The sequence below is a fragment of the Mustela lutreola genome, chromosome X, assembly GCF_030435805.1.
Source record: "Mustela lutreola isolate mMusLut2 chromosome X, mMusLut2.pri, whole genome shotgun sequence".
Taxonomy (NCBI): Eukaryota; Metazoa; Chordata; class Mammalia; order Carnivora; family Mustelidae; genus Mustela; species Mustela lutreola.
In genome coordinates, this window is record NC_081308.1 from 42,417,081 (window position 1) to 42,437,338 (window position 20,258).

The following is a 20,258-nucleotide window of genomic DNA, read 5'->3' on the forward strand; positions in this document are numbered from 1 at the left end:
GAAAGTTTGTTTCCGGGCCGCCAGAAGACCTCCCGACGCGAACCTTCAAGGGGCTGGAACAGCCCCAAGAGGCCGGATAGGTGCGGGCGCGAACGTTCCGCGCGCAGACGTCCTCCCGCGCCCTGCTCCTCTCAACCTCCCGCTCCTCCTTCCCTCGCTCCTCCGGCTCCCCTCCTCCTCCGTCCCCGCCCCTCTCCTGCCCTCTCATTGGCCGAGCTGGCCGGCCGGGCCTCCCCGGGATTTAAAGGGCCCGCTCTCCGCGCCGCCCAGGGAGCCGCAGCTGGTCCCGGCCTTGCGGCCTGCGGGGGAGGCTGCCCGGAGGAGGCGGCGACGGTGGCGGCGGCGGTGCGTCCCCGGCCCCCAGGACCGCAGCTTCCTTCCTGCCAGGTAAGTCGCCAGCAGTGCGCGTGCGGCTGCCCTGCTCCCATCCTGAGCCGGCCTCTCCGCGCGGGTCTGCAGCGCGTGTCCTGGGGCCCCCTCTCCATCACCTTTCCCACTGCTCCAATTGCTACATCCCTGACTGCCAACTTCACCTCCCTGCAGCTCCCGGGCCTGGGCAGAGCTTTGTTGGCGGCTACAAGAGGCCAGGTGGGGGTGAGATGGGGCGCGCGGGGGATACAGGACACCCCCCACATCCATAGAAGAAGAGATGCACACGGCCCCCAAGTGTCACAGGATCTCCCTCTTTGCCCTCCACACAGAGTGACTCTACCTTGGAAACCCGGGGGGCCCCCCATTTGATATGTGGGCCTAGAATATACACCATTCAATTACATCGGACCCGGATTGTTCACAGCATACAAGAGACACGGGTCCTTCATTCACTACAGGTCATGGGCTGTGTGTGTTCATCCCGGACGCCCATTCACACACACACAGTTGGTGGCTCTGTCGGATGTACCTGACATTCACACCCTCTCCCAGCCCCCCAGGACCATGTCTCCTGACGGACAGCCCCAAACTGAAATCTGAGTGTTCAAGTCCATCCCTTGAGCATGGTCTGCCCCACGGACATCCTGGCTCCCTGTGTGTCCCCACTTTGACAGGTCTATCCATCTGTCCATCCATCCGTGGGGGTTCGCAATGGCCACCTTCAGCCGCCAGGAATTTTTCCAGCAACTGCTGCAGGGCTGTCTCCTGCCTACTGCCCAGCAGGGCCTTGATCAGATCTGGCTGCTCCTTGCCATCTGCCTCGCCTGCCGGTTCCTCTGGAGGCTTGGTAAGTGCTTGCCGCACCAGGTGCCAGCACCGAGGCCGTATCACACATACCACATTTATCCATCCCAAGCCACATTTTAACCTGTTACATCTTGCCATGCCAAGCCGGACGCCAACGTGTCTAGCCCACCACATGCCAGCAGCCCAAGTACCATTCTATTACACCACGTCCCGCTATGCCCAGTCACTCCATGCCACACCACACCAAGCCACATCCTGCCATGACAAGCCACATCCTTCGGTATGCCTGGGTTTCTGGGATTCTAGAAAGCTGAGCTTCTTGGATCTTGGGATCCTGAAATGTCTCCATCCCAAGGTTACAAGCTTCTGGGATGCCGATGTCAGCTATGGAATCCCTAAGTACCACGTTACAGAGTTTGGGCATTCTGACAAATAGAAATTCTCATAGTGTAGCCTTCCAAAATGCTGGTATTCTGGATTTTGAGAGTCCGGGCATGATGAGATTTCTGGATTGTGGGATTCTGGAATTCTTCCACAATCGTGGCAAGCCTGTATCCAAATGATACAATTCCAAGTTCCCAACTTTCTTATAGGATGCTGAGAATTTTGGAAATCTGAGATTCAAAGCTTCTACACTTTCTTTTCCTTTTCTTTTCTTTAATGTTTATTTATTGATTTTTTTTTTGTAATCTACATCCAATGTGGGGCTCGAACTCATGACCCGAGATCAAGAGTTGCACTCTCCACCAACTGAGCCAGCCAGGTGCCCCTTTTTTTTCTTTTGTTTTAAATGGATGTCCCCCCGACAAGGTTCATCATTTTGAAATATTTTGAACTTACCAAAAAGTTAAGCTGAAAGGATAATGTTCTGAACACCTATATATGCATTATCAGATTCTCCAACTGTCAACATCTTTTTTTTTAAGATTTTATTTATTTATTTGACAGACAGAGATCACAAGTAGGGAGAGAGGCAGGCAGAGAGAGAGGAGGGAAAGCAGGCTCCCTGCTGAGCAGAGAGCCCTGATGCGGGGCTCGATGTGGGGCTCGATGTGGGGCTCGATGTGGGGCTCGATGTGGGGCTCGATGCGGGGCTCGATGCGGGGCTCGATGCGGGGCTCAATCCCAGGACCCTGGGATCATGACCTGAGCCGAAGGCAGAGGCTTAACCCACTGAACCACCCAGGCGCCCCCCCCAACTGTCAACATCTTAACACTAGGTCTATCTACCTATCTATCATCTTCCTGAATCCTGTGAAGAATGTGCTGACACTTCGCCCCAAACCCTTCAGTGTGTGCCTCCCCAAGAACAAGGACATCTTCCCCCAACAAGCACACCCTCCCCCTCCTCCCCAAGAAATATAATCTGGGTGCGATAATAATTATCCAACATAAGTCAATATTCATATTTCACCCAGGGTTCCCAAAAATGTCCTTTACAGATGTTTCTTCTGGGCTCCCCTCTCAAGCTCACCCGCTTCGGCCCCCTCCCCCCTCCCCAGCCCTGCAATCTCACCACATTGCCACCTCTTATTCTGCCCTCTGCCCGGTGGCCCTCCCTTCCTCCCGGCCCAGCCAACTTCCCGTTCTTGTTCTCTTTGTCTCCCCCCCGCTCCACCCGAAGGGTTGCCGTCCTACCTGAAGCATGCGAGCACTGTGGCAGGGGGGTTCTTCAGCCTCTACCACTTCTTCCAGCTGCACATGGTTTGGGTCGTGCTGCTCAGCCTCTTGTGCTACCTCGTGCTGTTCCTCTGCCGACATTCCTCCCATCGCGGCGTCTTCCTATCGGTCACCATCCTCATCTACCTGCTCATGGGGTATGGGTGCGAGTCCTCCTCCCCACGTTGTGGGCCAAAGGGCGGGGGGGGGGGCGGGGGGGGCGGGGGGCCCAGGCCACTCCTCGTGAGGCTGTCCAGGACGAGGAGGGCATAGGGGATTCCCAGAGTGGGGGGGGTGCGGGAGTCTGGGAGACTGGTTCTTTCTAAAGGCTGTACCGGACAGGCTGGGCTTGGGCTCCCCCTGGAGGAGGGAGTCCTGAGTCCTGGAGAATTATTCCTCCAGGAGATTGTGCAGGATGGGGATGTGCCGGGAGGGGAGCTGTAACGTCTCTGCGCCTGGGTTTCCCCCACTTTGTGGTCTCTGAGACCATGGGAATCATGGAGCCAAGACCACCTTTTTTCCGTAGTGAGATGCACATGGTGGACACCGTGACATGGCACAAGATGCGAGGTAGGTGGTCCCGGCCCTCTCACCTGCCCCCTCCCGCCCCTGTCTTCCTGCCCTGCCCCACGGCTCCTAACTCCCCCAACCCTGTCTGTCCTTCCCTGCTTTTCTCCCTCATCTGCCTGCCCTGGTGGACACGCGGGCCTCAGATTCCCCTTACATCTGTGTTTCTCTCTCCCATGCCTTCCCCTCCACCCCCCACCCCCGCGCCATCTGTCTATCCTATCTCACGTGCGCAAGCGCCTGACACTTGACTCAAGGCGTCTGCTGGTCCTGGGCCCCCTCTGCTCACCTGCCTGTCTGACACCGTGCCCACCTGTCCACACCTGACCTCCTCATCTCCCACCACCTCTCACCTGGTGCTCCCCATTCCCCCACGCGGACCTGCTCTTTGCCTGTCCACTTGACCATGGGCGCCACACATAGGGGCCCAGATGATCGTGGCCATGAAGGCGGTGTCTCTGGGCTTCGACCTGGACCGGGGCGAGGTGGGTGCAGTGCCCTCGCCCATGGAGTTCATGGGCTACCTCTACTTCGTGGGCACCATCGTCTTTGGGCCCTGGATATCCTTCCACAGCTACCTACAGGCTGTCCAAGGCCGCCCGCTGGTGAGGTCCTGGGTGGACAGGTGGGCAGGGACTGTGGGAGCCATGGTGGGGCAGTGTTCATGGAGCCTTGATCCCCACAGAGCCGCCAATGGCTGCAGAAGGTGGCCCGGAGCCTGGCGTTGGCCCTCCTGTGCCTTGTGCTGTCCACCTGTGTGGGCCCCTACCTCTTCCCATACTTCATCCCCCTTGATGGTGACCGCCTCCTTCGCAAGTGAGCACAGCCTTCGAGGCCTCTGCCCAACAGGGAGGGGGATGGGGAGGGACCTGGGGTCTCCCCAGCTCTGAGCCTGTCTCTTAATTCTTCTGTCTGTCTTCTGTTACTACAGCAAGAAACGCAAAGCCAGGTAAATGAGGGCAGGTGCTAAGGGCAAGTGGGGCTGACTAGGGGTCGGGGTGGGGGGTGCAGTCTGTGTCTGGTTTGTTCTGTAAGTCCGAGACTGTTGGACCATCTATCCCATGACTAGACAGAGGCTGAGTGTCTATGGCTGTTGTTCGACCACAGTTAGCTCTGTGACTCCATGTGACTGACACTCCAACTGTGCCTGGCTGTCCACCTAGTTTACGGCTAGGAACAAATTATGGGATGACAATGGGGATTGACAAGTATATATTGGTGGGTGACGCCGACCTGCCTGTGACACTGGTGTATGTGGGTCGTTCACCTGTCAGCTACTCACCCTCTGTGTGGGACTGGTGTTCCAGCTGTCTCTCTGTGCCTTTGTCAGTGATGGGATGTATGCCTGTCACTGGAAAAGATAAAGCTGGGTCGTCTGTGACTCTGGCTGGGAATGGGTCTGACCATGCATAGCTTGTTGTGTGCCTGTCTGTGACGGATTCTGCCTGTGAGTCTGCCTTGTCTGGCCGCCTGGTGTTGTCTGGCTGTGGCCTCATGACCGACGATGTGTCCATGCCTATCTGTGGGACTGACCATCTACTTTCTAGTGTGACTGTAGGATTTCATCCAACTGTTTGACTGTTTGACTGTTGACTGTATGACCCAGTGCCCCCACTCACTGGCCGCTGATGGTGTCTGATGCTGAATGAGGCCCCCAAAGGGTGGAGAGATTTAACGAGTGTCACCTAGCTAAGCATCCGGGCATTATTCCCAGGCCCGATTCCAGAACCTACACTTTGTCCGGGCCGCAGTCTGTCTTTCACCATGTCTGACTGTACAGCTGACAGGATGACTGGGTTGAGCGTAGTATCGCCTACGTGTGCAAAGCATTTTACCTGATTGTGTCTGTGCCTAAGTAAAGGACTCTGGTGTATCTTAGCGTCACTGGGTCAGACTGGACGGCTGTGAGCCTGGGAGTCTGATAGCATTTGTGTCTGGCCTTGTGGCTGTGTCGCTGTGTGGCGCCATGAGGTCAGGCCTCTGACAGTGGCTGGGTCTGGATGTCTGGCCATGTGAGGCTGTAGGACCAGGTCATACCGTAGGGCTGCGCACACTTCCACTTGAGGCGTGTGAAACTGAGAGTGTACGTGTGAATGTGACTATCTTTTGCTGCCATGTTTCTGTCTTGTCTTGTCTACAAACAACTCCGCCCAGCCTCCAGGTCCTCTCTGACTCTCTTTCCTTTCTCCTCTGCTGCCTTCCTGACCCCTGGGGGCCCTAGGGGCACCATGGTAAGGTGAGTCTTCAGAGTGGGGCTGGGGACCTGACATGTGGTGGGGTGTCATGCCGGGCCTGGGAGTGATCCTTCCACCACTTTCTCCCCAGGTGGCTGCGAGCCTACGAGAGTGCTGTCTCCTTCCACTTCAGCAACTATTTTGTGGGCTTTCTGTCCGAGGCCACGGCCACGTTGGCAGGGGCCGGCTTCACCGAGGAGAAGGATCACCTGGAATGGTGGGGAGGGCTGGGGGCCCCCCCTCTCCCTTAGGGTGCTGCCTAGAGGAGCTGCAGGGAGGTGGGAGGGAGTCCCAGGGGAGGGAACAGCCAAGATAAAAGTATGGAGGTCAGATGGATGGCTTAAGACCCCAGATGAATTTGCAGGTCTCTTTTGCCTACAGGGACCTGACTGTATCCAAGCCACTGAACGTGGAGCTGCCCCGGTCCATGGTGGAAGTTGTCACGAGCTGGAACCTGCCCATGTCTTATTGGCTAAATAACTGTGAGTCACCAAGTCACTGCTCCAAGAGAGTTGGGAGCCCTCGATCCAGGCCCTTCCCCATTCATGTAATGTTTACTGAGAGCCTATTGTATACTAGGCACTGAGGATACTGCAGGAACCAGGGGGGGAAAAAGTCCCTGGCCCCTGTGGAGCTGACATTTTTGTGGGGGAGAGCAGACAGTAAGAGAAAAAATAATATGTAATAGTGCAAGTGGTGACAGGTGCTATGGTAAAGAAAAAAAAAATGAAGCAGGTAAAGATGATCTGGGAGTGTTGGCAGGAGTGAGGGCAGGGGGAGTGTTGCAATTTTAAATGAATTAGCCAGAGTAAGTCCCACTGAGGAGGTGACATTTGAGCAAAGACGTGAGCTAGATGAAAGAACAAGCGATACCGATGTGTGGGGGAAGAGGGTAAACAGATGGAGGGAACAGCCTGTGCAAAGGCCCTGAGGCAGCATACTGTGCATGTATCTGAGGAACAGGGAGGAGATCAGGGCCGGGAGAGCAGAGTGAGTGGGGACCAGCAGCAGGAGGTGAGGGCAGAAAGGTAACAGGGGGCTGGAGGGCTTCACTGGCCACAGGGAGGACTGGGGCTTTTTCTCGGAAGTAGCACCACAGCAGGGGTGTGAGCAGAAGAGGGCTGAGAGCTGACTTGGGTTGTAACAGGCCCCTCCAGCTGCTGTGAGAACAGACAAGGTGGAAGCAGGGAGGAGGTCACGGCAATAGTCCAAGCAAGCTGTGATGGTGGTGGCAGTGGGTGTGAAGAGAGGGCAGATTCTGGATACATTCTGGAGATGGAACTGACAGGATTTGCTGAGAGTTTGGTTGTCGAAATGGGGGAGAGGGTAGAAGAGGGCAGAGCGAGGGTGATTTTAGGTTTTTGCTCTGAGGAGCGGGAAGAGTAGAGTTGACCTTGGCTGAACTTGGGGGTGCTATGGGAGGAGGAGCTCAGGAGGGAAGATGAGGAGCTGAGTTTTGGACATGGGACATTTGGGACCATGATAAAGATTTTATCCTGGGGGCTCCAGTAGGTTTGGGTTCCTCTCCTTGCCCTCTGGCCCCCTGGGGAGGGCAGAGGGGAATCCCAGAAGACTCTTGATTTGCATCTCCCCCTTCCAGATGTTTTCAAGAATGCTCTCCGCCTGGGGACCTTCTCAGCCGTGCTGGTTACCTATGCAGCCAGTGCCCTCCTGCACGTGAGCAGGGCAGAGCGCGGGATGTGGGGTGGGGAGAGCTTGGGGGGGGCAGGGCCTCTCCTTACTCACCTCCTTGCCCCCTGGGCCCTCCAGGGCTTCAGCTTCCATTTGGCTGCGGTGCTGCTGTCCCTGGCATTTATCACTTATGTGGAACATGGTGAGTGCTGAGCCCAGCCCAGCAGATGGGATAGGAGGTGGGGGCAGGGCTAGAACCATTGTCCCCTGAGGCTAACCTGACCCCCTTACCTCCTGGCATCCACCCCAGTCCTCCGGAAGCGCCTGGCTCGGATCCTCAGTGCCTGCGTCTTGTCGAAACGGTGCCCACCAAACTGTTCGCACCGGCATCGCTTGGTGAGGGTTCAGCCCGGGCAACCTCATGCCCAACACTTCCCCTCAAGAACGTTACTTCCGTCTCCATCTTCTGTCCATCTCAGGGTGTCCAGCTTCCTCTCCTGGTGCCTGAGCCATCCCCAGAACCCTGGCATCCATTTCTCTCACAAACATTATCAAGCCTCTGCTGTATACACACCTGGCATCCGTTCCCCGCCTTGCCCCATGAATATTTATTGAGCACCTGCTGGTATCAGGCACTGTTCTAGGCCCTGGGGACACAGTGCTGAACAAATGAGACTAAAGTCCCAGCCGTATGGGACAAGCCTTTTAACAGATAAGACAGTAAATTTTTAAAAAGTCACGAAAGTATAATAGTTTCTTAGATTGGGATTAATGCCAAGGAAAAAAGACGTGAGGGAAAGGGGAAGGGAAGTATGGGGAGGGGGTGTGAATGGTTTCAATTTTAAATAGGGAAGTGACTTTTGAGTTCTTGAACTGGAGGAGATGAGGAAGAGAGGCATTCCAGGTAGGGAGAGAACAACCTGTGTAAAAGCTCTGAGATGGAAGAGCCTGGAATATTTGAGGAATAACAAGGAGGCCAGTGTGGCTTGAGCCCAGTGAGCGAGGGCGGTGGGGAAAGGTGGATCTCATAGGTCATGGTGGGGATTCCTTTCTGTTCATTTTTTCATTGTTTGCAATAAGAAATATGGACCACCTCAGATTTGCCTCCCGCCTGGCAACCAACGTTTATCACCATAAGCCCCCAGCTGAAGCCCCTCCATTCTTCCTCCTCTGCCTCAACACTCGCCTCTCCCCCTGGATGCCCCCAGGCTAACAGTACCCTCATCCCTGGGTACCTCTGGGGCTCCCGTAGGAAGATCCAAACCCCAGGGGGTGCCCTGTGCCCTGGACATCCTCCTTCCTGGGACCCACTGGGGTTTGTGCATCTCTCTGGGCTCCCCTGGCCGGGCAGGGCTGGGGGACAGTGAGTAGATCCAGCTGCCAAGCATATCCATCTGTCCCCCACAGGGCCTGGGGGTGCGAGTCTTAAACCTGCTCTTTGGGGCCCTGGCCATCTTCCACCTGGCCTACCTGGGCTCCCTGTTTGATGTCGATGTGGACGACACCACAGAGGAGCAGGTGAGGTGGGGCCCTGGGCTGGAGGTTACTTAGGGACGTGCTACCCGCTCATGGGAACCATGAGAGCAAAGGTGAAGAGGCTGAGGCATTGAGGACCTCGTGTCATGTGTCTGTCTAGCACTTGCGAAGCTAGTGCTCTTGGATCCTCCTTTCTGAGGGTCCTTCTGCTGGACTCATCCTGTTGGAGCTCTTATTAGGGCAAGGCGTGCAAACTATGTTTAGTTTACTTATAAAATTTATTTTATAGAGATGAGCAAAATCCCAGTTTTCTTTTTTTTTTTACATTTTGTTTATTTATTTGTGTGTGTGTGTGTGTGTGTGTGTGAGAGAGAGAGAGAGAGAGAGAGAGAAACAGGAGCAGAGGAGGGAGGGGCAGAGGGCGAGGGAGAAGCAGGCTCCCTGGCAAGCAAGGAGCCCAACGCAGGGGCTCAATCCCAGGACCCCAGGATCATGACCTGAGCTGAAGGCAGCCTCTTAACCAACTGAGCCGCCCAGGCACCCCCAGGTTTTACTCTTCAAAAAATTAATTATTTCATCATATTTTTGTTTCAATAGAATGCATAAGGTTTCTTTCTTATTTAATTAAGAAGTATTTTTACTCAGGTTGAATGTGCAAACTCTGGATTCTGCTTTAAAAATGTACATTAAAATGTATGTGCTATTTTTATTCATGTGGAGTATGCACATTCCAGATTTTACTCCCTTTTTAAATGAAAGATGATTTTAAAAATACTGTTTCTTCACATGGCTCTTGCAGGATCCAGGTTTTGCTTCTCTTTTAGTTGCGTTTTTTTATTTTTAATTGAAAATAAAACTTTTATTTTCTATTTTGTCATTAAAAACAATTTTTAATCTTCATTCAGGTTGAGTGTGCAAAATTGGGGTTTTAATTTTTACTAAAACATTTAAAAATAGTTAATGCATAAATCACAAGGTTCAAAAACAAAACAGTATTCAAGATGTTCAGGGAAAAGTCTTGCTCTTACGGTCTCCTTCCTCCCCTCTTACAGGTAACTATTTTTATTCATTTCATTAAAATGTCCCACTAAAATATAAGCACAACAGTAGATTTATATTTTGATTCCCTCCCCCACCCCAGGTTTTACCCTAAAAGAACTCATGAATGATACCATTCTGCATGTCACTGTTTTCACATAATCGTTCTTGAAAATCTTCCGCATAAGTACATGGAATGTCCTCATTCATTTGTTTTCCATTGCGAGGGTATGACGATATGTCACAGTGTAGTTTGTCCGTCATCAGTGAACACCTAGGTGATTTCCAGCCCTTTCCTATTGCAGATGGTGCTACAGCAAGTACTAATACCCTCGTACCCATATGGATCCACACAGGTGCAGACAGAACTATAGGATCTAGCCTTGAGAGTTACAATGAAGGAGTTACTTTTTTGCCTCCCCCAGCAGTGTCTGACCATACCCGTTGCCCTACCAACAGAGTGCCTCTCAGACTTCCTGGATAGGTTTGCCAGTTTGAGAGGAGGAAGATTATGAGTGAGGCTAAGTGTCTTTTCATATATTTAAGAACCAGTGGGATTTTTCCTTTGTGAGAATGGCATACTCCCTTCCTTTACCAGGTTTCTTTTTTCTTTTTGAAAAATTGATTTCTAGGAGCTCCTTCTATATTAGGGAGAGTACAAGTCAGAGGACAGAATTGCCTTGTTTTGTTTTTAAAATAATATTTAAAGAAGAAAACATGAAAAAAAAATAACACCTGATTCTGCTTACCTTTTACATGTACCCAGTCTCTTCTCTGGGGCCTCGCCTAGTAGGTTAGCATGGAGTCACAGAAATGTCCTTAAACAAAGGATGGGTTTTCCTGAGAACTTTTTTTGTTCTTGCCGAGTGGGACTGTCACCTCTTTCTCTCCCACAGGGCTACGGCATGGCATACACTGTCCACAAGTGGTCAGAGCTCAGCTGGGCCAGTCACTGGGTCACTTTTGGATGTTGGATCTTCTATCGTCTCATAGGCTGAGGCACATCTGTGGACCCTCATAGCTCCCTCAAGACCCCTCCTCAGGGTGCAAGCTCTGATGCGGGATGAGGGAAGGCCCTATCTCTAATTCTTGACCCCTCTCCATCCTTGACCCCCCGACACCCCTACACACACACACACACACACACAGACACACAATTTCCATGCCTGTCGATCCCCACTCCACCATAAGGCGGGAAGGGGGTGGTCCCTGCTGGGGCCTAGGGGCGGAGGATGCTTGGGGAAACAGAGAGGGGGAGATCCAGGGCCTCCCCCGCCTTCCTTCTCCCTTTTTATATGCAGTTTGTTATTGTCAAATAAAAGTAGGAAAGATACAAAAGGCTCTTTCTTCACTGCTCAGTGGGGAATAGAATTGAGTGAGGAATGGGCACAGCACGGACTAAAGGTTTGGAAGATGGAAATCATGAAGAGGGAACAGGTTGTGGTTGGTTCATGGTTAACTTATTATTGTTCAGGGCTGGATGATGAGCTCGAGGACTGCACAACTTGATTTGAGTGGAGCCAGGACAAACCGGATAGTTAGATGTGTGTGTGGTGGGGGGGACCTGATACTAGCTGGCTGGAAAACTGGTTTTCTGATCCGTTATTTTGACTAGGGCAGAGAGGGGGGGAAAGCAAGACAGATGAAGAGTTCATGCTTATTGGTCCTTAGAACTGAAGGTCATGGGTTCTAATTGGATAGTTAGGTGTGGGATAGGTCGGGGTTCTGATTGATTGCACGGCCTGGGGTGCCTGCTGGTTTAGAGTCACGGAGTTTGGATTGGCCCTCTTGAGTTGGCACAGGGAGACTGAGGGTCTCCATGCCAATTGGCCAGCAGCGCTGGGGAGCCCGGGTTTTGACTAGTTCTGACTTAAGTCAGAAGTGGAGATGACCGTTGAGGAGTTCTGAGCGCCCAAGGAGAGGGCAGAGGCACAACGTACAAGATGTGATCTGCTGTCGTATTAAGTTTCCTCGCCGGTTCGGGCATTAGGATTGGGAACTCATTGATTGATGTCCCTAAAAAACGAGGGCAAAGGTGAGCGAACACAGAGCAATGCTGACTCAACAGCAGATAAGGATAAAACACCCAGTTTCTGATACGACTGACTGACAACGGACTAGGGAAATTGAAGCTAGGGCTCCCTGCGGACGCCCACGAACCTTGGCGGGTCCCAGCCTTCCCGCAACTCCTGACTGGGTCTCAACCAACAGCGAAAATGGCACCACGCATGGGGGCGGGGCCGGCGGCACACAGAGAGCTCCTATTGGTTAGGGGCGGCGCTGGCCGCCTTCGCAGCCCCTCCATTGGCCAGCTCCGTAAGGTGAGGAACCTGTGAGGGGACAAGTCGGAACGAAGGGTTTGTACGCAGCCAGAGAGCTAGCCTAGAGAGACCCCGGAGTCTGTGAGCGAGGCCGCCGCGACCACGCCGCTGGGTGAGTTTCCTCCGCCCGACCTGCCACTCCATCCCCTAGCTCTCAACTGCTAAACAGCTGGCCCTCGACGCCCGCGCTAGACCCTTCCTCCCTCCCTCTCCCCCCACCACCCCCAGCCCGGGTCCCACGCACGGACACCCATCGCCCACCCTACGCGCCTGCGCAAGACCCCCAGCTACGGCGCGGTTGCCGGGACGGCAGAAGATCTGCCTTCTCATTGGGCAGCTAGACCAGAGGCTTCTATTTCTAATTGGTGGTCTGTGTATTTCACCCTCGTTTTCCTGTTTAGAACTGCGCCCAAGACTCCTGCCTTCCGCTTTCCTCTTTCTCTTGCAGGTTAGTGACGTTATGCACGATTTCAGGAAGGGTCTGGCTTTGCACACACTGAACCTGACGTTGTAGTTCGGATTAGTTTTCTCTCTTCTGTCCTGCGGATTCCAGGACTGTGGGAGAGGGAATAGCTTCCTGTTGAAAGTTGCTAGACCCTGACCCTTGCAGTGGAACCCAGCCTGGTCGCTGTGTCTCCCCCAGCCAACTACGACCCTTGAGGAAGGGACCACACCCGGCCCTTGTACGTCCCCTATCAGGGCGTGACCAGTGAGAGCTGGGACCTAGTCTGTTTTTTTGTGTCCGCCCACCAGACTGTGACCAATGAGGGCTAGAACCTGACCCGGTTCCTGTGTCTTTCACGTCATGGGACTCTCTTGGAGGACTGGAACAGCCTTATAGTTGGGATTTTAAAACAGCATATAATTAGGCTATTTTTAATCCAGTCTGTTAACTGATAATTTTAGTCCATTTACACTTCTTGTGATAATAAATTATTTGGGTTTGATTTTATGATCTCATTCTGTGCTTTCTGTTTGCTCAGGTTTTTCTCTTTTTTTTTCTCCTTTCTACTTGCCCACATACAGCCATCAGCCTGCAAAGACATGACCACCAACGCCAGCCCCTTGCACCCATACTGGCCTCGGCACCTGAGGCTGGACAACTTTGTGCCTAATGACTGCCCCACTTGGCATCTCCTTGCGGGCCTCTTCTCCGTCTCTGGGGTCTTGGTTGTGACCACATGGCTGTTGTCAGGTCGTGCTGCAGTCGTCCCACTGGGGACTTGGCGGCGACTATCCCTGTGCTGGTTTGCAGTGTGTGGGTTCATTCACATGGTGATTGAGGGCTGGTTCAGCCTCTACCACGAAGACCTTCTTGGAGACCAAGCTTTCTTATCCCAACTCTGTGAGTCCTGAGTTCTTTGAGGGCTGTGGGAGGAAATTTTCTGGGCAGGGATTGGCTTAGATATTTATCCACCCACCAACTCTAACATTAATTTATTTAAAAAATATATTCAACTTTTTTGTTGAGTATCTGTTCATATGGGTCAAAAAAAAAAAACATTTAAAGAGGTGTGCAGTGAAAATCTACCTTCTGTCCACCAAGTTTCTGTAATTATTAACCAATGTTAATAATTGCGTATGCTTTTTTCCAGGGCTTGCTTAAACAAAATTATACAGATAAGCCTCAGTTTGCTATTTGTAAAAGAGGGATGGTAAAACCCAAAAATATGTAAGTCACTTAGAACAGTGCTAGCAGGGGTGCCTGGGTGGCACAGTGGGTTAAGCATCTGGCTCTTGCTTTCAGCTCAGGTCATGAGATGGAGCCCTGGACTCAGCATGGAGTCCATTTGAGATTACCTCCCTCTCCCACTGCCCCTCCTGCTCCTGTACACATGCTCTCTCTTTCAGATAAATAAATAAATCTTGAAAAAAGATTTTAAGAACTCTGTTGGCAGACAGTAGATGCCATAACTGCCCTTCATCATCATCATCATCGCTTTTTTTCCCTTCTGTGCAAATGGTAATATGGTATATACACCTCTGAACTTTGCTTTTTTTCAATGTGGTCACTCCTTATCAGTTCATAAAAAGCTTTTAAAGCATGGATGTTACAGAATTATTTGACTTGGCCAGTATTTTAGGGTATTTCCCTCTAATCTTTTTTTTTAATCATTTTTATTTATTTAAGGGGCACCTGGGTGGCTCAGTGGGTTAAGCCTCTGCCTTTGGGCTCAGGTCGTGGTCTTGGGGTCCTGGGATTGAGCCCCACAATGGGCTCTCTGCTCAGCGGGGAGCCTGCTCCCCCCCCCCGCCTGCCTCTCTGCCTCCTTATGATCTCTCTCCCTGGCAAATGAACAAATTAAAAAAAAAGATTTGGGGGATACTGGGTGGCTCAGTGTGTTGAGCCTCTGCCTTCGGCTTGGATCATAGTCTCGGGGTCCTGGGATCGAGCCCCACATTGGGCTTTCTGCTTGGTGGGGAGCTTGCTTCTCCCTCTCTCTCTGCCTGCCTCTCTTGCTATTTGTGATCTCTCTCTGTATCAAATAAATAAATAAAAATAAAAAAATAAAAAGAAGATTTTATTTATTTGAGAGAGAAAGAGAGAGAGAACAAGCAGCGGGAGAGGGAGAAGCAGACTCCCAACTGAGCAGGGAGCCCAACACAGGGCTCAATCTCAGGACCCTGAGATCATGACCTGAGGTGAAGGTAGAACTCAATGACTGAGCCACCCAGGTGGCCCCAGTCTTTTGCTATTATAAATAATATTCCTTTTGGGCCTCATGAATAAATTATTTTTTTTTTTTTTTTAAAGATTTAATTTATTTATTTGACAGACAGAGATCACAAGTAGGCAGAGAGGCAGGCAGAGAGAGAGGAGGAAGCAGGCTCCCTGCTGAGCGGAGAGTCTGATGCGGGGCTCGATCCCAGGACTCTGGGATCATGACCTGAGCCGAAAGCAGAGGCTTTAACCCACTGAGCCACCCAGGCGCCGCATGAATAAATTATTTTTATGCTATGTTTTTTTCAAAGATTTTATTTATTTATTAGAGAGCACCAGTGCACGAGCAGGGGGGAGGGGCAGAGGGAGAGGGAGAAACAGACTTTTCACTGAGCAGGGAGCCCGATGCAGAACTCAATCCCAGGACTCCAGGTTCATGACCTAAGCAAAAGGCAGATGCTTGACCAACAACCACCCAGGCACCCATAAAACTGCTATTCTTACATAACACTTGGATCTAACACAAGTCTGTGTGAAGATCCGCCTTTGTTTCTCTTGGGTAAATATGGAAGAGAAGAGTGGTAGATGTGTGTTTAACTTTATGAAAAAACTGCCAAACTGTTTTTAAAAATGGCTATACCATTTTATTTTCCCACCAGCAGCATATGGGAGTTCTAGTTCCTCCACATCCTCGCCAACACTTGGATGGTCAGGTGTTTCTTTAGTTTTAGTCATAGTGGCTGCAAGTGATACTCATTATGGTTTTAATTTGCTTTTTCTTAGTAATTAATGAAGTTTGAACACATTTCATATGTTTATTGACCATTTTGGAATCCTGTTTTCTAAAGAACCTTTTCTTGTCTCCTGTCTATTTTTACATTGAGTGGTCTGTCTTTTTCTTATTAATTCTCTGCTCATTCCATGATTCACTCATCTGTTCACCTTTGTGCTTGCTTGCTCACTCATGCGTGCTCTCTCTCTCTTTCTCTTATATTCACTGGCTACTTCACTCACCCCATCTCCTAGACTTCCTTTCTTCTATTCCGCATTTATTGGATACCAGACAGTCACAGCGTTACTTACTGTTCTGGGTCAGGTTGCACACATTATCTTGTATACATATGTTCACTCTAGAATCCAAACAGCTACCCCATTTCTCAGATGAGGAAACTGAGGCATGGAGAGGTTATGAAGCCCACCTTACATGGGCCCTCAACTCTCACACATCTGAATTCCTTTTCTTGCCTTTATTCTTCATGTATGTCTCTTACCTTCTTCAGGGAAGGAGTATGCCAAGGGAGACAGCCGATATATCCTGTAAGTGTTTGCCTCCATCAAGGGAGCCCTGCATTGATTTGGGGGTGGTGGTGAGTCGGGGAGCACTAATGGGGTGCCCTGTGGGTACAGCACAATGATGCCACTGCTCCCCAATCCTTTCTCCTCCCACAGGAGTGACAACTTCACGATATGCATGGAGACCATCACAGCTTGCCTTTGGGGACCACTCAGCCTATGGGTGGTGATCGCCTTTCTCCGCCAGCAGCCCCTCCGCTTTGTCTTACAGCTCGTGGTCTCTGTAGGTGAGGAGGGGGCCCACACTGGGTCCTAGAGGGGTTGATGGGGGATCCGCAGACACAGGGGGATCCCTACACAGAGCACCTCTCAGTTGTGTCCACCCAGGGCTGAGTCAGGCTGAATGACATCATCCTGAGGTTCTGGAACAGCCATGACCCTCTCAGTCTGTGTTCTCAGGTGGGAAAGGGTCATTTCCCCCTCCTCCTCTTTCATCACAATGTCTCCTGTGAAGGTTACATGAGGTGGCAGGAAGCCCCTGGATCCTCCAGGGTTAGGATTCTGAGCTCCCTTCATCTGGGCATTCAGTCCTCTTGTGTTCTTACACTGCTGGCTTTCTTTAGTTCTGGAATCCTGCACTGTCTTGAATTAAAGGTATTTTGAGCTTCCTTAAATTCTGGAGATAAGAACTCTCCTGAGTTGAGAAATTCTCAGCTTCTTATTTCTGGAATTCTCACTTTTCTAATTCCTCAAATTTTCAGCCATATGTTTTCAGATTTCTTAGCTCTCTAAATTTGAGAATCAGCTCTGAGACCTTGAATGATGACTTAGAAGATGCCTTGGAATAGCTTTTCCTCCTGACTGGGTTTCCTCTTCCCCTCTTACCTCCCACAGGTCAGATCTATGGGGATGTGCTCTATTTCCTAACAGAGCAGCGGGATGGATTCCAGCATGGGGAGCTGGGCCACCCGCTCTACTTCTGGTTTTACTTTGTCTTCTTGAACGGCCTGTGGCTGGTGCTGCCTGGAATCCTTGTGCTCGATTCTGTAAAGAAGCTTGCTCATGCCCAGAGCATGCTGGACACCAAAACCACAAAAGCCAAGAGCAAGCTGAATTAATAAGTAGTAGGCTGGGCTTGAACACTGGCTGACGAGGAACCCTCCACCAGGAAGAAGAGTCCAGTCCTGCAGGTTGGAGGGACAAAACAAATTAATCTGTCAAACTCGGGTTGATGGGTAAGCACCAGAAGGGCCAGAGGCAGGGGCAAGAAAGGAGCTGTGTGGAGCTACAGCCAGGAGCCACTGGGACAAAGGTACAGAAGAAACTAGAAGGGCCATGATGGTGGCAGTTTTTAAAATCAGGAAATAAAAGATCTTGACCCTAACACTGAGAGATCTTTAATTACTAACCCCAGAGATGTCCTGTGACTGACCCCACAAGCCCCTCCCTCACTCATTTCAAGGACCACTGTTCTCTCAGCCATAGACCCCCCTCTGTCATCATCACTTAGGCTTCCAATCTATAACCTAACAAACCCCTTATCACTGACCCCACAGAGTCCCATGATGACTAATTAGATCCATGAGGCACCCATTATTTCTCTGAAGAAGTGATCATCCATTCACACCCTTGATGTTCTTTCCAGAGCACACTTTCTCATTTTTTGTAGAACTTTCCAAATCTAGAAGTTCTTCAATTTATTCAACCTCGTGTCTCCTGATCAGGTGCCCCATAGACACCCCATCAGTAACTTCACAGATCTTACTTCACTCACCTCAGACTCCCCCCATTAGTCACTCCAAAGACACCCATCAGTACCCTTAAGATCCCCATCACTCACCCTAGGGACCGCAAAAACTCACAAGACCCATCACTCACTTCACATACCCCATGACTTACCCAGCAGACCTCTAGTCATATACCCTACAACCCCACAACTCACCCCGTAGACCCTCCCCATCATGGATAGCACAGACCCTCTCAAGTCACCCCACAAATCCCCTATCATTTACCCCATAGGCTGTCATTACTTATATTACAAACCCCCATAACTTGCCTTGCAGAATTTGTTACCTCATACCCCACAGGTCCCCAGTTAACCCACAGATCTTCTATCACTCACCCCACATCCTATCATCCTTCAGATCACCTATCATGTATCCACAGATTCTCATCATTCATCCCACGAATAACCTCTCACCCTATAGACCCACCCCCATCACTCCTCCCACAGTCTGTCATTAACCTCATAGACCTTGAGTCATAAAACAGATGGGTACTTGAGGAACTTTGAGGAGATGACAAAGAATGAAAAAAACTGCGGATACCTGTAGACTGGCTCCTGGTGACCTGAGCAGAACAGGACTTCAGTTCAAATCCTGGTTCTGCTCAAGCCTACAGTATAGATTTGGAGAAATGCCTGGCTGTTAAAGCCAAAGCCGAGCACAGCCACCTTCTGGCCATTGCATTTAACTCTCCGTGCCACTTACTATCCCTTTGATCTTGAGTGTGTTTCTCCTTGACCTTCAGTGCTCTCACATGTAAAATTCTCATAAGGGTACCTACCTCATTGGATTTTTATGCAGATTAAATGAATTAATATATGTAGAGCACCTGGCATACACTTTGTATTTGTTGAATGGAAGAATAAATAAATGAAAGAGAAAGTTCTCCCCAGGACTATGACAAGGACCTCCTTTTTTTATCACCTTGCTTCCAGTAAGCAGTCTTTCCAGCCAAGGCCCTCTCCACAACCAAGACAGACATCTGACCACATTATATCCCCATTTAAAACCTGGGCTCCAGTGCTGCCATTGGGATTGAACTCCAGAATCCAGGCTAGTGTTTTGCTCATCCCACCCTGTGATAATTGTAATGAGAAACAGACTCTCAAATTCCTAATTTCCTTCAGAAAATCCAGTGGACCCATAAGAAGTGTTAATTACTCAAGCACATGGATCAGAAGAAAAATGCCGAAAATCCTCTGGCTTACAAAAAAAAAATTCTCCAGTATTTATACCTTCTCAAAAATTGACATCCATGTAATAATAATACCGAGGAAACAATTACTTTAAAAGATACCAAAATAGGGTCTCCTGGGTGGTTCAGTTGGTTAAGTGTCTGCTGGGATCATGACCCCAGGGTCCAGGGGTCAAACCCTGAGTTGGGCTTCCTGCTCAGTAGGAAATCCGCTTCCCACCACCCCCCACTACTCCTCCACCCCAGCTCGTACTCTATCACTCTCTCTCTAAAAAATAAATAAAGGGCGCCTGGGTGGCTCAGTAGGTTAAAGCCTCTGCCTTCAGCTCAGGTCATGATCCCAGGGTCCTGGGATCGAGCCCCATGTCGGGCTCTCTGCACAGCAGGGAGCCTGCTTCTGCCTCTCTGCCTACTTATGATCTCTGTCTGTCAAATAAATAGAATCTTTTTTAAAAAATGTTAAGAGTAGCATTCATACAATACTGCAACAATAACTGAAGTCCAGGCATCTTACAGGACTCCTTTGTTAGGAATTACGTTTGTAAGGGCAGTCTGATTTTGTCCAAACCAGATGGATATTCAGTGAAGTGAGAAGAATTTCTTCATGTATTTGGTGATTTGAGGAATCTAAAGTGTGTTCAATCCGCTGATATTTAGTAGACATACATTGTTTAATGACAGGACTGACCTCAACGTCTTGCAAGGATCAAATAAAATGAAGGCAGACTTAAAAAGCTAGGACCTCCAGAGAGCATAAAAATGAATTTTTTAGTAAATTATTTATTGAAATGCATCATGCGAGGGTGCCTGGGTGGCTCAGTCAGTTAAGCATCTGCCTTCAGCTCAGGTCCTGATCTGGGGTTCTGGGATGGAGCCCCACATAGGGCTCCCTGCTCAGGAGGGAATCCCCTTTTCCCTCTTTGTCTGCCCCTTCCCTGGCTTGTGCACACTCTCTCTCCTCTCTCTCTCAAATAAATAGAATCATATATATATATATATACATATATATGTATATATATATATATATATATGTACACGGAAACTTTTTTGTGGAGATTTTATTTATTTGACAGAGATCACACGTAGGCCGGGGTTGGGGGGCGCTCCCTGCTGAGCAAAGAGGCCAATGTAGGGCTCCATCCCACCCTGAGATCATGACCTGAGCCGAAGGCAGAGGCTTAACCCACCCAGACGCCCCATGTAAACTATTTTTAAAAG

General features: G+C 50.5%; 2 protein-coding genes across 6 annotated transcripts; both read left to right on the forward strand.

Moving 5' to 3' along the window:
- The first annotated feature begins 238 nt into the window (after positions 1-238).
- On the forward strand, positions 239-11,123 carry PORCN (porcupine O-acyltransferase). 3 transcript variants are annotated; one of them, XM_059157924.1, is made up of 15 exons: positions 240-387; positions 1,047-1,219; positions 2,804-2,996; positions 3,365-3,408; positions 3,829-4,010; positions 4,091-4,221; positions 4,337-4,354; positions 5,627-5,641; positions 5,731-5,856; positions 6,021-6,121; positions 7,240-7,316; positions 7,410-7,473; positions 7,582-7,667; positions 8,679-8,789; positions 10,682-11,123. In XM_059157924.1, exons 2-15 carry the CDS (start codon positions 1,084-1,086, stop codon positions 10,781-10,783), a joined length of 1,386 nt encoding a protein of 461 aa, XP_059013907.1. In that variant the 5' UTR covers positions 240-387; positions 1,047-1,083; the 3' UTR covers positions 10,784-11,123. The 3 variants fall into 3 exon arrangements, with proteins under 3 accessions (XP_059013910.1, XP_059013907.1, XP_059013908.1); XM_059157927.1 differs by lacking the exon at positions 8,679-8,789 and having other exon boundaries at positions 239-387; XM_059157925.1 differs by lacking the exons at positions 4,337-4,354; positions 5,627-5,641.
- A 934-nt stretch (positions 11,124-12,057) lies between these two features.
- EBP (EBP cholestenol delta-isomerase) lies at positions 12,058-18,740 on the forward strand. Of its 3 annotated transcripts, none has more exons than XM_059157823.1 (6): positions 12,058-12,218; positions 12,508-12,554; positions 13,133-13,451; positions 16,049-16,085; positions 16,218-16,348; positions 16,956-18,740. In XM_059157823.1, exons 3-6 carry the CDS (start codon positions 13,151-13,153, stop codon positions 17,177-17,179), a joined length of 693 nt encoding a protein of 230 aa, XP_059013806.1. In that variant the 5' UTR covers positions 12,058-12,218; positions 12,508-12,554; positions 13,133-13,150; the 3' UTR covers positions 17,180-18,740. The 3 variants fall into 3 exon arrangements, with proteins under 3 accessions (XP_059013806.1, XP_059013807.1, XP_059013808.1); XM_059157825.1 differs by lacking the exon at positions 12,508-12,554 and adding an exon at positions 12,555-12,789 and having other exon boundaries at positions 12,080-12,218; XM_059157824.1 differs by lacking the exon at positions 12,508-12,554 and having other exon boundaries at positions 12,068-12,218.
- The last annotated feature ends 1,518 nt before the right edge of the window (positions 18,741-20,258 follow it).

What these genes read in the sequence shown, in the direction of transcription:
- EBP (XM_059157823.1), top strand. Translation starts at nt 13,151, where the DNA reads ATGACCACCAACGCCAGCCCCTTGCACCCATACTGGCCTCGGCACCTG. An exon ending in AGCTTTCTTATCCCAACTCT is followed by an intron (nt 13,452 to 16,048) that starts GTGAGTCCTGAG and finishes TACCTTCTTCAG; the next exon opens with GGAAGGAGTATGCCAAGGGA. An exon ending in GGAGACAGCCGATATATCCT is followed by an intron (nt 16,086 to 16,217) that starts GTAAGTGTTTGC and finishes CTCCTCCCACAG; the next exon opens with GAGTGACAACTTCACGATAT.
- PORCN (XM_059157924.1), top strand. Translation starts at nt 1,084, where the DNA reads ATGGCCACCTTCAGCCGCCAGGAATTTTTCCAGCAACTGCTGCAGGGC. An exon ending in CCGGTTCCTCTGGAGGCTTG is followed by an intron (nt 1,220 to 2,803) that starts GTAAGTGCTTGC and finishes CTCCACCCGAAG; the next exon opens with GGTTGCCGTCCTACCTGAAG. An exon ending in GTTCGCACCGGCATCGCTTG is followed by an intron (nt 7,668 to 8,678) that starts GTGAGGGTTCAG and finishes TGTCCCCCACAG; the next exon opens with GGCCTGGGGGTGCGAGTCTT.